The sequence below is a fragment of the Nymphalis io genome, chromosome 4 (genome assembly GCF_905147045.1).
Source record: "Nymphalis io chromosome 4, ilAglIoxx1.1, whole genome shotgun sequence".
Lineage (NCBI taxonomy): Eukaryota > Metazoa > Arthropoda > Insecta > Lepidoptera > Nymphalidae > Nymphalis > Nymphalis io.
Window position 1 is genome coordinate 10,426,249 of NC_065891.1, and position 11,886 is coordinate 10,438,134.

At 33.1% G+C, this 11,886-nt stretch overlaps 1 protein-coding gene across 1 annotated transcript in view; it reads right to left on the bottom strand.

The window, feature by feature from the left end:
- The window catches only part of LOC126781842 (synaptotagmin-5-like), a 28,049-nt gene extending 17,781 nt beyond the window's left edge, over positions 1 to 10,268 (bottom strand). Inside the window, exon 1 of the mRNA XM_050506944.1 lies at positions 9,957 to 10,268. Within this exon, the coding sequence (XP_050362901.1) occupies positions 9,957 to 10,112 (156 nt within the window). The 5' untranslated portion in view covers positions 10,113 to 10,268. The remainder of the gene's footprint in view (positions 1 to 9,956) is intronic.
- Between the last annotated feature and the right edge of the window lie 1,618 nt (positions 10,269 to 11,886).

Genomic DNA, 11,886 nt, shown 5'->3' on the forward strand with positions numbered 1-11,886 from the left:
GAAGATTGTGGGTTTTCCGAGTTTCTATTTATTTAATTTGTGCTAGACGGTAAAAGAAAAAAATCCGTCACACGTTTATCCACCAATCTGCATTAGAGCAGTTGGTAGAATAAGCTCCAAACCTTTTTTTTAAAGAGTATATCTACTAAAAAACCAGCCGTGATGCCCCGATGATTCTTAGCGGGTACCCGGGGTACAAAAAGAAGCGTCTAAAGAGAAGAGGAGGCCTTAGCTTAGGGACATTTTATTAAATTTTTACAGTCTCAAGGCGTATAACGTTTTAGATAGTTGACATATTAGCGGTATAATAAACAGTGTCTAGTGCCGACATATTTGGATGGAACCATACATGTAAGTTAAGCCTTGCATAGGATAATGCAAATCTTCTCAAAATACGTAATAAATAACGTAAAAGGACCCTCAACCGTCTCCTGTCGCTACGTACATTTTTCATTATGTTCGTTCTTGGTTGTTGCTACGCTAATAATTTATGAGTACTTCGAAACTCGCTGTAATTGGCTTTGTTTTACCACGCCCTAATGCATTCTACTATTACACTATTTGTCAATTATAAAATAATCCTTATGAGATATTTCTACAGCATGAGAGGGCTTTGTGCAGGCTCGTCTGGGTAGGTACCACCCACTAGTCAGATATTCTACCGCAAAATAGCAGTACTTGGAATTGTTGTGTTCCGGTTTGAAGGATGAGTGAGCCAGTGTAATTACAGGCACAAGGGACATAACAGCTTAGTTCCCAAGGTTGGTGGCGTATTGGCGATGTAAGCGATGGTTGACATTTTTTACAATGCCAATGTCTATGGGCGGTGGTGAGCACTTACTATCAGGTGGCCCATTTGCACCTACCTATAATATAAAAAAAAAGGTTGTCCTTGTATTATATTGCAAAGTGCATTCCATTTTCAATTACATATTCATATTACATAATCTACATGTCTGCTATTGTGAGAGCGTAATGTTTTTTTCAACTTTTATTTTATTCTTCTAACCCGATCAGTTTTGTATTATATTTAAAATAGATACCGACTGCGGCTTCGTTCACGTGTGAAAGGCAGGTGCCAAGTAAACCTGCTTTAAGGTTAGACTATTGACTTTATTTCTTTCTTTTTTTAATAGCTATTGACGCCTGAGGGGCTTTAGTTATCAATTAAAAAAATGAAATTAACAAATTCACATTATCGTTTTTTTACAAATTCCCAATAATTATTATGGTCGAATTTCGACCATAGAGCGAACACTGGTATATATATTATTTATGTTTTTAAAATCAAACGTCTCTCGCTTGGTTTCTAACCGTACATAATAAATGAGAAAACGAGTTATAATATAAAACTATTAATCAGCCTTCCTTTTAAAGTTATATTGAAGATATTTGTTTTAATACCCTATAAACGTATCTCGTGATAACCAAAGATAACATCTTGGGTACATAACGTGAACCATAATCGAAAGTTACAAGTTCATAGCACGGTTGTAGTTTGTTAAGTATTGAAGACGGGTTAAAAAATCGCCTTGTTACGTAAAAATAGCAAAGTTATGGTTTAGGTATGTTGTCCACATTCTTATGCATCCTATCCCATACCATTATTTGTAAAACTTTAATTTGACCGTCCGTAGATATTACGCACTGTAAGAAATATAACCCCGTATCTCATCGTCAGTGCCCCTCCAAACTTGGGAGCTAAGTAGGTATGTCCCTTTGAGTGTAAAATAATTGATGAGTCCGTGTTACCTACCCAGACAGGCTTGAACAAGGGCCAACTATCAAGAAAATTATCATTAAACATAATAATAAAAAGTGCATCATAAATCATAACTATTCAATATGCGAATATTGAATAGAATGCTCTTTATTTTCATATTTTATCTTTTATTTGCTATAGCAGTTGAAATATTCATTCTTCGGCCAATAAGACATAATATCTAATAGTCAATATTCTTATCTGAAAGTTCACTCAACAAATACAATATCAATAATAATCCGAGAACATTGCACACAATTATATACTATTTTGTAGAAAGTAATATTTTGTTTTGATTTCAATACACTTTGAATTTGGTATTAAGCAAAATTATTACGAACTAGCTGCCGGTCTCAAATTCAGTCAAAATTACCTCCTAGCCTATTTCTCCACCTTAAAGTTTAATTACCCAAAAATCCTCTCTTAGTGAATGCTTACCTTATGAAGTTAGTCTAAGTATGTTTCAAATTTCAGCTTTTTAGACTGTTGTTTTAATACAACAATAAATTATAACTATTGTTGCTAGCTACTAATGTATGAAATAATTTTCAAAATAGTTTTTGAACAAAAAAATAAACATAACACAGTGTAATGTAATGAAGGGATACGTTGTCATATATGACTACTCACATTATAATTAATACAGTTTCACATGTAACTAAAGAGAACGTCACAAAAGTTAGAACACAGTAACAAAGTGCGCTGTGCTATGAGCACTTCGCTCGTTTTCAAGTAAAACCAAAAATGGTTTTTCGCATCGCAGAATATAAATTTCTTGAGGTTTTTTTAAATATATGTTAATATATACAAGTAAATGTCCACAGCTGGCCTGGTCCCCTCTTGAAGAGAAGGTTTCGGGCTTATTCCAACTCGCTACTCTAAAGCGGGTTGGTAGATACACATTAAATAATCCTGGCATTATATCTAGGGTCTTGTTTATTTATTTTATTTGCTTTATTTTCTTTCGTTAGGACGAGTATCGGCGCACTTCGAGCGCAGAATATTTGCCGATATCACGTGTAATATAAAATACTTGTAGGAGATTGATCGGTTCCAAGTTTTGTTTTTATCGATGTAGAAAAAATGCATCACAGCAGTAAATATCTAAAACAAAATTTGTTTATAGGTAATCCAACATTGTTGTAACAGTAATATATTATTACAGATTAATAAATATGATAATAAGCCTAAAAAAGGCAATCTGATATCATTATTTGGTAGCTTTGTTTGATTGACAGACATGTTAGGGGTAGTAGTGTTTTGTGTGCAAAATGGGACAATTTCGACCATAATCGTTATTTATAATGTAGGGATAATATGTATGAATTTACATGTTTCTAATATATTTTTTCTACTCTCCTTTTATTTTATTGACAACGCGTGATCTCGTTTTAAAAAACAAAAAGAAAATATTTTAAAATCTTGTAGTATATATAAAAGAAGATTAAGTATTTTAATATTGTTTGTATTTCTAAATAACGTTATAGATAAATATATATCAGTGATGGAAATAAATTATTATAAGTTCTCGCTATGTTACTTCCATGCATTATTTATTTGGATAATATCGATTAACAGCTTATGTCGTCTTTGTAAACCTTTACAAGTAGAACCATTTACGAATAAATAAGTTAAGACTCATTATATTTACTAAGTTCCTAAATACAATGCCTTTTAAGTTATGTCGTTTCCATATTTCCCGGCAAGTTTGAATTTGGAACTGTTCTATATTCGAATGTGTTTAAATTTTGACTCTCAAAACAGTTGAAAGTATTAGGATTAATGCTATTGTTTAGTCACAGCGTCGATTGGAATCTGTCAGGTTACGTACGAAAATAAATCTTTCTAAGGAAAATGTTCATGCAACAATTTTCTACAACTTTAGAAGAGACCTGACACGGCTTCAGTGTTTTGAAGAACTAATATCTGTGTTCAGTGATGAAGCCCCATGTCTGCGAACTGTCGAACGCTGGTATTTAGAATTTCAGCGTGGATATACTAGTGTTAGTGACAAATCTCGCAAAGGACGCCCAAAATCCGCCTTCACTGAAGATAACATCATTGCTGTGAGACAACTAATTCTCGAAGATCGTCATGTGACGTATCGAGAGATAGAGGCTCTATTAGGCATCTCAGAGACAACCATTCAGAAGATCTTGCATGAAGCGCTTGGTGTGAGAAAGCTAGTTTGCCGTTGGATACCACATCTGCGTTCCAATGATCACAAGGCGGCCCGCGTCAGATGATGTAAGAAAAATCTTCAAAGGTTCAACCGAGGAGAGTCAAATCACGTCTACGACATCATCAGTGGTGACGAATCTTGGATCTACGCCTACGATCCTGATTCCAAACAACAATCTACAATCTGGGTCTTTCAAGACGAGCCAAAGCCGACTAAAGTTGTTCGTTCTCAAAGCACTTCAAAGAAGATGGTGGCCACGTTCGTTGGAAAAACATGTTGCGACTATTGCACTTGAAGATCGTAGAACAGTTAACGCAGAGTGGTATACCACAGTTTGTTTACCACAAGTCATCGCCGAACTTCGAAAATCTAACTCAAAGGGACGTATCATCCTGCACCACGACAACGCAAGCTCACACAGTGCTCGTCAAACGATTGAGTATTTGAATCAGGAAAAAGTAGAAATTCTTGACCATCCTCCATACAGTCCTGACCTAAGCCCTAACGATTCCTTTACATTTCCTAAAATTAAGAAAAGTCTTCGTGGTCAAAGGTTGCAGTCCGGTGAAGAAGCAGTCGACGCTTTCAAGTCAGCCATTTTGAACACCCCCACTTTAGAGTGGAATAAATGTTATAATAACTGGTTTGAGCGAATGGAAACTTAAAAGGCACGCCTCGTAGTTACATTATTGGTAGTAATTTATTTACCTACATATGTTTGAAATAATATAATACCCTTCAATCTTATCTCGACATACGGTGTTTACTCATAAAGTTTTACACTCACTGAAATGTCTGCATAATCATCAGATAGTATCGAGAGACAATCAAAGTTGCGACCATTATTGATGGCCTTGAGAGAAATCGAAATCAATGCAAAAAATTTTGTTGACATTGCCACTAACTCTTCGACAACCTTGAGGTATTGGGATTACGTTAGTTCACTCAATTTACACACAAAGTATTCATGTTTAAGAATAAATGATAAGCAATAGGCTGTCTACCCAGACATCCTCGCCCAAATACCCCTGGGACAAAGATACATACAAATATTTGTATAAAATTTAACTGTGTCGAAAGTTTAAATGTTTCCAAAATATGTCATATCCAGATAGGTTTCAACGGAAACAGCTTCACTATATGGTATATAAATTCGGAGAAATTTTCATGAAATTTATTTTCAACTACGCCAAAATATTTTCCCAGAAACCGAGTTGTTTTACTGAAGTTGTAATTAAAAACTTTACGTGTGTGTTCGCTTGATATGTAACAGTTGGTGGAAGTGACGTAAATAAAAGAAGGGGCTGAAACGAATGAGAGCGAACAGGGTATTGTAACTACGTAGTATAAAAAAATAGTAGTATGATAGTTATTATTCTAGATCAACATATTTAAAGTAAAATATTCCGCGTCTAACTGAATGCAGTACTCAAAATCAAAATGTTATATTATCATTGTATGCTTTTATTTAACTTCACCTTTTATTATTATTTGTGTGTCGAATCTTGCAACTAACTTTTAAATTGATTAAGCTGAAATTGTGCGCATGGCTTTGGTGCTCAAGCTTACAAGGGTGCCATAAATAAAAATAAACACTAATATTTTGTTGTTATAAATAAATCTTAACCGATGATCGTGGGTTAGAACCCGGGCAAGCACTACTGAATTTTCATGTGCTTAATTTGTGATTATAATTGATTCAGAAAGTTTGGAGCTTATTTCCCCATGCTGCTCCAATGCGGGTAGGTTGTAGTAGAATTTCGGTGAAATTAGATACATGAAGGCTTCTACACAAAGGCTGAAGGCTTCTGTTTTCCTTCACGGCCGAGCAGTAGATCAATTATAAACAGAAATTAAGCACTTGAAAATTCAGGGTTTGAATTCGCGATCATCGGTTAAGATTCACGCTTTCTAACCACTGGGGCATCTCAAATTAAATTTAGTTAATGATGATGATTGAATATTGTTTAAAACGAAGTATTAGTATCTATTTAATGGTATGACCACATACGCAAAATAGCCGGTTGCGGTTGGAAAATAAATACCGAACATCGGTTTCAGTTACATGTTTTGGTAAAGACCATTAGTGGACGAACACGATGATAATGATCTTATAAATGATGATGATGATAATAATGTCTTCATGATCGATTTCGGTCACGGCGGTCAATCTCAAGATAGATTAACTAACTACGCATATAATGCGACGGTAGCGCAATCCGACACGACTGGAAAGAGTTCAGGCGCAGGATCAACGGCTTTAGGTGCTTTTCGAGGGTTTGAACCCAGGACCTCGGGATCTGCGGCCTTATATCTAGCCCCTAGACCAACGAAGTATACGTATATTATTTCAATATTAATTCAAATTAGATTATAAATATATTAATAGTAATCATATATGTATACACATATATATTGTTATTGAATGTATTAATCGTAATAAATAGTAAGTAGTAGAAAAGTACTAGTACTAATAGCAAGCTCGTGAGGCCTCAGGTTGGGCTAGAAAAATTTATTTAGAAAAATTTCACTAGCGACTCAATTCAACGGAGTTATGGCGTCGTAAATAGTATCCAGCGTAGAACAGCTTTGGGCAGCTGTTCTACGCTCGATATCTTTTCACCTAAGTCGCATTGCTGTCCTATGATAATAGAGATAGGGTATGCACCTGTGTTTCTATACATCCATGTAAATAGAAGCGTATTTAAGATTTGGCTCGCCGGGCACGAAGGGTCCATCCTTAAATTTAAGGATAAGGCGTATTATATATTGTTAATAGTTCGTTAATTATAATTGTTGGTTGCTTAAGAGAAGCAGGTAATTAATAATGAGTTTTAGATTGTTTGTGAGATGTTGATTACCTAATCAATTACACTTAACATACACATACATAACAACATACTTGAATATAGTTTAACTTTGTTGAAATTTGAAACGTTTCCGAAATAAATATGTCATATCCAGGTCAGTTTCAAAGGAAACAGCTTCACAGTATTGACGAGATTAATTCGGAGAAATTGCATGTAATTTATTTTCAACTAGTCAGGTGGACACTATAACTTATAATTAATCATGATAAGTGGTCAAAGAAAGGGTTCTCAGTTATTTTGTACGGTAAATTATGGCAAACTAATTAGAAGAACATTTCAACAAGACAATATTAATTCACACAGATTTTGGTGCAAAACCATTTCGCATTTCCGTTTATTATAAAGTAAATCCAATCAACAATGTTTCGATTGTACGTTACAATTTTAAAAAGCCACTATTTAGTTTGTTTTCGTTTAATTGACGTTGTTGGTTTTTTTCGTTCTATTTTTAATTGGGGATGTGTCCATTCGGTACAATACAATATTAATTCACACAGATTTTGGTGCAAAACCATTTCGCATTTCCGTTTATTATAAAGTAAATCCAATCAACAATGTTTCGATTGTACGTTACAATTTTAAAAAGCCACTATTTAATTTGTTTTCGTTTAATTGACGTTGTTGGTTTTTTTCGTTCTATTTTTAATTGGGGATGTGTCCATTAGGTACAATTAAAAGCCGTGAACAATAGCTCAATAGCCGATTTATTCAATTCACGAACCACAAAACAGTTTAATTGGCTTAAAATGAGTTAAAACAATTTTTAATAATGCATCGTTGTTTGAAATAGAAATAAATGCGATCAAAATAATAGCGTTTGTCAGAATCTATTTAAAACTAGGAAGTTAAATTAGAATATAAAAAATATATTATATAAAAGTGTGCTTAGAAAAATATTGTTGAACAATTTTAATTAAAAAAATACTTTTACGATGAAATTCCTTTTAAAGTTATTCATTGTGTGAGACACAGCTATGAAAAATTCATTTCTTGATATCTGTTTCATTTAGTTATAAGAAAATGCCCTAATAACTTTGGCGTTTTAGTTGTGAAATATTATAATAAATATTATTTACTTTGTGCAAGCCCGTCTGGGTACGTATACTCATCACATATTCTACCGCCAAACAGCAATATTTTTTATTAATATTAATTTAATTGTATGACGATTTGAAGGGGGAGTGGAGCCAGTAAACAAGGGACATAACATTTTTTTATAGTAATAATAATGTCCTCCAGACCGATTTCGAGCACGGCGGCCAAACTCAAGAGATTAGCCAACTACGCAGGAGATATTACAGTGCACGAGTGTGTGAGCAAACACAGGTGCACTCTCTATTCTCTAACTCTCATAATCCGGTGGGACGGAAAACCGACACGACCGGGAAGAGTTCAGGCGCAAGACCAACGGCTTTACGTGCTTTCCGAGGCAAGGGAGTGTACACACTTCCAACTTGTATATAACTTGGTTGCAATCACTTAGTATAGGTTCGAGCCGGTTGGCGTGGTTGGTAGAACGCTTGCCTTTCACGCCGAAGGTTGTGGGTTCGATTCCCACCCAGGACAGACATTTTTGTGCATGAATATGCCTGTTTGTCCTGAGTTTGGGTGTAATTATCTATATAAGTATGTATTTACAAAAGAAAAGTAGTATATGTAGTATATGTAGTACAAGCTTTGTACAAGCTTAATTTGGGATCAGATGGCCGTGTGAAAATGTCCCAGGATATTATATTATTATTATAGGGTAGCCGATGTGCCCGTCCACCTATCTTTTTCATAAAAAAGTAGTGTAGTTGAAAAGTATGAGGTATAGCTAATATTTCTAAAACTAATACAATTAAAATGTCGACTTAACTAAACTTTATATATGATGATGACGATGATGTCCTTGTGAGCGATTTCGGTCAAGATGGCCATTTTCAAGAGAGAGCCAACTACGCAGAACATATTGCACAAGTGTGTGACAAACAGGTGCCTACTTTATTCACTTACACGTTTCCACGTCCCGGATCAGGACTTTACGTGCTATCCGAGTCACAGGAGTGTGAACACTGTAAACGTCTCGATTTCGGTCTGTTAATGAAAACTTTTCAACAGAAAAACCCAAAAACCTTACAATGGCCTAAATCAGAGTGAATCTAGGACCTCGGCGTCTGTGATCACCGAGGCTTTACTTATAAAAGTAAATTGAGCTTATTTTTAAAAGGTCACAGCAATATGAATGACTTTTAAATGAAATACTATTAAAATTACACAATTAAAAGCATAATTACATTTATAAGTGTGTACAGCTCTACGTTAACCCTATCTATAGAATTAAGTAATGGCTTTCAAATATTTCTTTTGAAATTCCACTTTCTTATAAAACACGGATTATGAGTTTTTTCCACGTAGCTTCTGATTCTGTTGGTGATTCTGTTGTTGAACATAAAAACACAACGTCATTAAGTGCATAGTGGAAACGTATCGTGTCAGTGTTTCATATTGAAATGTTATAAAATTTGACTTTTAAAATTTCATAACTTAAAAAAAAAAAAAAATAACGTCCCAATATTATATATAATAGTTTTGAACATAGTGCACTTAGTATGAGTGTGTTGGTGAGGATACTCTGTCACGCCATGTTACGACGTCGAGAGGGATAGTTATCGCGACTACAGTTTATTGCCAATATTTCAAACTGAAATACGACTTTGGAAATATAAACTCTTACATGTGGCTTAAATAAAATTTTAACTAACTCAACAAAATTGCACTTTTCATACGATGTTTAGTTATTATTACATTTATTGATAGAATTTTATAATATTTTCATAATTATTGATTATCTACTGTCACTTCATTTTAAGTAATAACATAACAATATTAGAACTGTATGTATATTTTATGGTTTTAAAACGAGGACATACGTTTAAACGATATTTTAAAAATGTTAAGATTCAAATCAAAGATCCGACGCACCTTTGTGTTTTGCACAGTTCTAAATAAATAATAAAAATACAGTGTTAACAATAATTTAAATACTTGCCACTGTATACTACATAATATAAATGCGTATATACATAAATATACATGTGTATAATAAATGCATCAGTACTTATACTAAAATGTATAATATATTTATCCAATAAATACATACGCTTGGACTGCCATGAGATTTATCTTCGCCGAAGCTGTCCGTTGAGTTATGACTCTGGCCACTACTTGCGCTCGAAGTTCTCTCTCTAGCCGCTCTTGCCCAGGACTCGAGCCTCTTTTGAGCAGCCCACACTCCAGGAGGGCCTAATCCACTCATTTTTAACTATTCTTTTTTCATTACTTCACAATACTTTTAATTAATTTAAAGAAATAATTTAAAAATATCTGTACGGTACTCGCGTTATCACTTGTATAAACAAATCACAGCAAAATATAAGAAGAGTTTTGATTTAGGTCTGTTTTCGTTGCTCGATATTTATTGGCGCTGTTCTAAGTTTGTATATTCTGTGAAATTTAACTTCATCATTATTTATGAAATCGTTTTATGTATTTATTGTGAGTTTAACAATTTAAATGATTCAAATTAGTTTCACATATATTTTCCCTTTATCGAATTACTAGTCGTATTTTGATTGGTATAAGAATAATTAAAATTAATAATTATTTGTGTATGTATGTTCGTTGTATCAGTTCTTTAATATATTGAATACGATTTTACTAACAATCGGGTTTACCTTGTTTAGCGTATCAGGGTATAATTAATAGTAGAAAAAAATGAATATATATATACATATATATATTCATTATAATAAATAATATTATAATTTAATATATATATTTCTTAGTACAATGATGGGAGGCGTAGTCTTTTTGAAATAAGTATATAATAATAATAATGGTAGTAGGGCTTTGTGCAAGCTCGTCTGGATAGGTAACACGCACTCATCAGATATTCTAGAGCAAAAGAGCAGTACTTGGTTGTTGTGTTCCGGTTTGAAGGGTGAGTGAGCCAGTGTAATTACAGGCACAAGGGACATAACATCTTAGTTCTCAAGGTTGTAGCGATGAAAACGATAGTTAACATTTCTTACAATACCAATGTCTATGGGCGTTGGTGACCACTTACCATCAGATGGCCCATATGCTCGTCCGTCTATTTATACTATAAAAAATATTTAAAAAAGTCGTTCAAATCAATACAATATTTAAACTACTACTAACTAGCGAGAAGAAATGATAAGAAACTTGCGCAGTTGCTGTTTTAAAATAAATCGGATTTGCGATGTGGTTAGTTGAAACAAATATTTATTCCTCATAAAAAAAAATTCATATTATTTCATGCTTATTTACTAGTAAAATTAAATATTATTTATTTCTTACCTATGTAGTAAGAATACTATTGATAAAACCTCTTAAAAATGTTTGTTAGATATTTTATTAAATGTAGAAAACAATGTGAAATAATAAAAAAACAATGAAAACGTGAAGGGATTTGTTGTCGATCTCTAAAGAACCCGAGAAGACGATTTATATTATCTTGTAGATAGTATACCTATCATTAGATATAAATAGCATAGAATATAAAGCGACGCCATTACGGTTTTACAAAATTACAAGATAGAATTGTATATCCGATATTTATTTTTAATTTTTCATCTATTCAACTTGAATGGTTGTTTATCTAACGCAAAGAAAATTATTGCCCATTTGTTAAAAAGGTTGTATTGTAACCGCGCGTAGCAGCTGGTAAATGATTAATTACTTAATTCATATACGCTCTTAAGCATTCTCAATATTTATTTACACTGTTAGAATATATTAAAAAAAATGTATTCCTGTTTTATCGTTTTTTCATAAATCCTTTATGTTATAAATATTAGTTAAAATTATAAGAGTATTATATATTATAAATGTATTAAGAATTAGGCTCGCTTAAACATAAATAAATTAGTTATAACAAAATTATAATAGTCGGTAGATAGTTAGAAACCGCGAAAGATATATATGTTTAATTACATTTTTAATTATAATTATTTATATATATTGCCATTTTTTACTAATATTTGATAGAAAATTTTCAAATATTGAGC